The sequence below is a fragment of the Ciona intestinalis genome, chromosome 4 (assembly GCF_000224145.3).
Source record: "Ciona intestinalis chromosome 4, KH, whole genome shotgun sequence".
NCBI lineage: Eukaryota > Metazoa > Chordata > Ascidiacea > Phlebobranchia > Cionidae > Ciona > Ciona intestinalis.
Genome location: NC_020169.2, coordinates 4,726,209 through 4,728,051, shown reverse-complemented (window position 1 = coordinate 4,728,051; position 1,843 = coordinate 4,726,209). Strand labels below are relative to the sequence as shown.

General features: G+C 33.1%; 1 protein-coding gene across 1 annotated transcript in view; it reads right to left on the bottom strand.

Annotated features, from left to right (window-relative positions):
* Positions 1 to 492: 492 nt before the first annotated feature.
* Positions 493 to 1,843, bottom strand: part of LOC108949422 (zinc finger protein 552-like) — a 1,952-nt gene continuing 601 nt past the window's right edge. Inside the window, exons 2-4 of the mRNA XM_026834092.1 lie at positions 1,576 to 1,700; positions 1,060 to 1,227; positions 493 to 744 (exon numbers count right to left, since the gene is read on the bottom strand). Coding sequence (XP_026689893.1) covers positions 631 to 744; positions 1,060 to 1,227; positions 1,576 to 1,700 — 407 coding nt within the window. The 3' untranslated portion in view covers positions 493 to 630. The remainder of the gene's footprint in view (positions 745 to 1,059; positions 1,228 to 1,575; positions 1,701 to 1,843) is intronic.

Here is a 1,843-nt window from a genome sequence, read left to right as displayed (position 1 = left end):
TAATTAAAATTCCATTTTTGTCAGGACTTTGATTAATACCAATAGCGTGACTATGAACATTAATTTAAACTGGCCAGACAGAAGGCAAGCTGTAAACACTCTCATGACACATGAGTTTAACTAATGTAGACATTCATATTTCGTGCACTTTAAAGTTATAAATCAAGTACTTTTACTGTGCATGAGTCTACTGTTGACAGTACACAAGCTTATTTAAATAAAGACATTGCAACTTTGTGCATATTGTAATAAGAAAAATAAACTTTAAACGTTTTCACTGTCAACTTGAACCAGCTGTCTATAAAAATGTTTTCAAAATTTTTAAACCAAAACAACTGCTTTCAGTTATTTGCAAGATTCGTGCTTGTAATAGTACAAACAGAGCATAGGAACTTTATTCTCTTTCATTTTTGTTGCAAATTTTTCTTCAATATTAGATACAAAGAAAATAGAAAATATTGATATTATAAGAGAAGCCTTTTCATGAGCATGATGGGCCTACTTTGACTTAAGTTCAAGCGTTCTTATAGCGTGTTACACTGTAGGATCTCAACCATACAGAATACATTAAATTCTTTTAAATGCTATTATTTCATAACAGTTTGCATGGTAACCTTAACAGCATGTTGATTATTCATCAGTATGTTGACTATGTTGGCATCGTTTATGGCGACTTAGACTTGCCTTTTCTCTGAAGCTTGCCTTACACTGTTGACATTGGTGCATGTATTCACCAGTATGGACCTGAAAAACAAGGAACAACTATATATATACTATTGCTTATATACACTGCACATAAAGAATTATATTCACTACTAAATAAGTTGCCAACTTTGTTGACAGGCAGATCATTTTTGAACAACTATATATATACTATTGCTTATATACACTGCACAGGAACAATTATATTCACTACTGTATAAGTTGCCAACTTTATTTACGGGCAGATCATTTTTGACAAAAATTTAAAAAATAAGCGACTTGTTACTGTGTTAAACACTTATCCACACACTGCAATAGGTTCAGCAGAGCAAGGGAGCTTTAGATAAACCAACTTACATTTTTATGTTTCACAAGACTTGACCTCTTTGTAAACCTTGCATCACACTGATCACAGTGAAACGGCTTGACACCTTTATGGGCTTGTATGTGATACCTCATAGATGCTTTGTCACGAACTCTAGCATGGCATATACCACACTGGTACGGCTTCTCACCAGTATGAAACTAAAGGAAGTTTCTTATATTCAAGTTTTCTGTTCAGGTTTGTACTTGTATGTTAATGACAGTCATTTTAAACCCACTAAGACCACACTGTCAATCGCCAAGCTGTATCATTCAAAGCAGGATAATGTTACATAATCATTTAAAGATTTGGGACACTTTAGTTGTATTACCATATATTTTTAAGCACTGTGCATCTAAACCTATAAATTAATGAGGTGGTTATAAAATTGTATAACTAAAACAATAGGGAGGTATAAATTTGCTTTCCTGTAAGCATCATCAGTGTTCAAATAAAGTATTTAAATTGTCACAAGTGTAATAAAAATGGTTCTTATGCACAAACAGTCACAATATAAAAAAGTCCGTTACTTTTTGATGTCTTTGCACATGACCCAGTTGTGTGAATGACTTATGGCATATGGTACATTGGTACGGCCGCTCACCAGTGTGGAGCCGAAAGTGAACAGATAAGCCTATAAAAATATATTCAGTTACTGTAAAATTTTCTGATAAATACTTTTAACAAATTTTGCAGGCATCGAAGGGCCTATATTGAAATAACTCTCCTGAAAGATCATCAGTAAATATGCTATAGTAAATATGCAGTTGTCAAGGG